This window comes from Vicia villosa, unplaced genomic scaffold (genome assembly GCF_029867415.1).
Source record: "Vicia villosa cultivar HV-30 ecotype Madison, WI unplaced genomic scaffold, Vvil1.0 ctg.001908F_1_1, whole genome shotgun sequence".
Classification (NCBI taxonomy): domain Eukaryota; kingdom Viridiplantae; phylum Streptophyta; class Magnoliopsida; order Fabales; family Fabaceae; genus Vicia; species Vicia villosa.
The window spans coordinates 103998-106552 of record NW_026705772.1 but is presented as its reverse complement, the minus strand read 5'-3'; the positions used below and the strand labels follow the sequence as shown (position 1 = coordinate 106552).

The following is a 2555-nucleotide window of genomic DNA, read 5'->3' as shown; positions in this document are numbered from 1 at the left end:
TTTTTTTTGTCTCTTTGTAAGTTAATACAATTGAGTTTATATAATTATTGTTCATTTTAAAATTAATAGCAAATTTTAAATTTAAACACGTATTTAAATATAATTTATACTGTATTAAATAAATTTACTCGTGCTCCCGCGCCTGTAATTGACTAATAAAAATTAAAAAAAATTAAATTATTAAAAAATTAGTCTAAAATCTAAATTTATAAGATCGATTTTTAGTACATAACTCTGCCATGAATAATGAAAATATTTATTAACATGCTAATGTTATAATTGTTAGGTCCATATTTTTCTCCACTAAAATTGTATGGAAATCCAAGGGTTAGTATAGCGGTGGAGGCTTGGGTCTTGAGAGTAGTGGTGTACATGGATCGGTTTGGATTGAATTTAGTCAAATCCAAGACCCAACCCATATTAGACACTCTAGTCCGAGTGATGTAAATTAACCACCCATTATATCAATTGGCCATTTTGGACAAACTCACTAATTTTCAGGTTGGATTGGGTTGGATATTGGTTGTCCAAATAATTTTTTTCTTATTAACATTAAAAGACAAAATAATGAGTCATCATATTTTTTTTCATAAAAGTTACTCAAAATTTATATGTTCTTAAAAAAAATAGATAATCTATTTTTATTATCTTTTAGCATTATATAATAAATTATAATGTCAACTAATAAAAATTATCATAAAATACTAACAACAAATTAAAGTTGCAAGACATAAAATTGTATTAGTGTTAAAATAATCAAAAAGTGAAACATTCAAAATTAGTTAATCTCATGGTTCACTAAAAATACTAAATGTTTAGAGACTAAACTTATAACTTCTAAGTTAATATTTATCGAAATTATTAAAATTGTAATAATAAATATTTGATTAGTGGTTCAATGAGTCTTTTGGGTTTAGTTTGGGTTTTACCTGATACTCGATTTTTTAATGGGTTTTTTAATTTTGAAACTCATATCCACCCAATTACCTGATCCAACCCTCTTTTGTGAATTTTTTTGATAGGATTTGATCAGGTTTTGAGGGTTGACCCAACCCATGTACACACCACTACTTAAGAGTGTGCTCCTCTCAAGGTCCTGAGTTCCAAGGTCCTGAGTTCCAGCTAACAATTATTGTGTTGGGCTAGTCCATACAAAATTTTATTATAGACTTTTTTAATCAGACCTATTTAATTAAGTAGACTTTTAAAAAAAATCTAAATTTGACTTTTTTTCTATTAAATTAATCTGACCTTAAATAAAGTAGACTACAGTACTATAGACCACTAGACTACATACCACTATAGGTGGGTCTGACCTATTCCCACCCCATAATTATAATGGTTTAGAAATGAAATAAAATAAAAATTATCTATAGTAATTGTTCAAGCTAACAAAGACGCTTGGTAGATATAATGACGGAAAACAAAAAAAATATAATCAATCTTTCTTGAAAATTAAAATTAAACAGCGCTGATGATACTCCAATTGAGAAATTACTAATAATTGTCAATATATAATAATAACAATGAAACTCCATACAAAACAATTTAATTGCAATTAATTTACAGAGTTGAACTCCCACCTCCTGTTTGAGGTTTTGCAGCAACAATCTCCGTACCATTTTCGATATTCAACTGAAATAGAACTATAAGTTAGTTGAATCAAAATGATATTATCTGTATCTTATAATAATGAATGATTCATTTGATTTTTTTTTTCTTTTAGTAAGAAAGAGAGTAACCATTTTTGGTGTTTGACGTTCCCCTCTAATCCTCTCACCATCATCAAGCATAAAGTGCATGGTATCATATTCCAACTCCATCACTTCACAGTATTTCCTGAATGCTCTTTCTAAAAATGTGTCTTGGTTCACTTTGAAGAACAACTCTCTTCCATCCTGCATTTCAATCAAGACAAGTACACAACACAACAAAAATATTAAATTATTAATGAACAATTTTTAGATTTATTAAATAATCAATGTATCTGGTTAATAATACATTTTAAATATATTGATTATTCAATAAATTTAAAAAATAATTTTTTTTCTTATAAATAAGATCCGAGGTAATACCAAATCCAAATCCAAAATGCAAAGAGTGATGATACATACCAAACCTCTGATTGAAATTTTGACATAAACAATGCCATCATCTTCTGCTTTAACTGAGGTATTTCCTTTACTAGCCAATGTATCATCATTTGAAGCCATATTGCTCATCTACAATGTTAAAGAGAATGATGACTCAGTTCGGAGAGGAAGAAAAATATAGAGGACATGCAAGAAAACACAGGACTATAGGAGAAGAACAGAATAATAGTAACAACATACTTCAATGTTTTTGTGTTGACTGTTGACTATGACAAGAGAGATTGAAAAATGTTTGTGTAAAAATATAAAGAAGCCAATAATTAAACATTTTGTAGCATGGGGATATTATAGTAATTGTCTATGACATGTTACGTCAAAAATAGTAAATGGGGTGTGTTTAGTTTACATCAGAAGCTGAAATAACAAGTAAGAAAATGCAGTAGATGATGAAGGGAATCGGAT

The 2555-nt window shown here is 28.1% G+C and overlaps 1 protein-coding gene across 1 annotated transcript; it reads right to left on the bottom strand.

The window, feature by feature from the left end:
• Positions 1–1506: 1506 nt before the first annotated feature.
• Positions 1507–2263, bottom strand: LOC131637079 (small ubiquitin-related modifier 1-like). The gene is made up of 3 exons (XM_058907640.1): positions 2115–2263; positions 1743–1898; positions 1507–1635 (listed from the first exon to the last, which is right to left on the bottom strand). The coding sequence occupies exons 1-3, from the start codon at positions 2220–2222 to the stop codon at positions 1564–1566; spliced, it is 336 nt and encodes a 111-aa protein (XP_058763623.1). The 5' UTR covers positions 2223–2263; the 3' UTR covers positions 1507–1563.
• Positions 2264–2555: the final 292 nt, after the last annotated feature.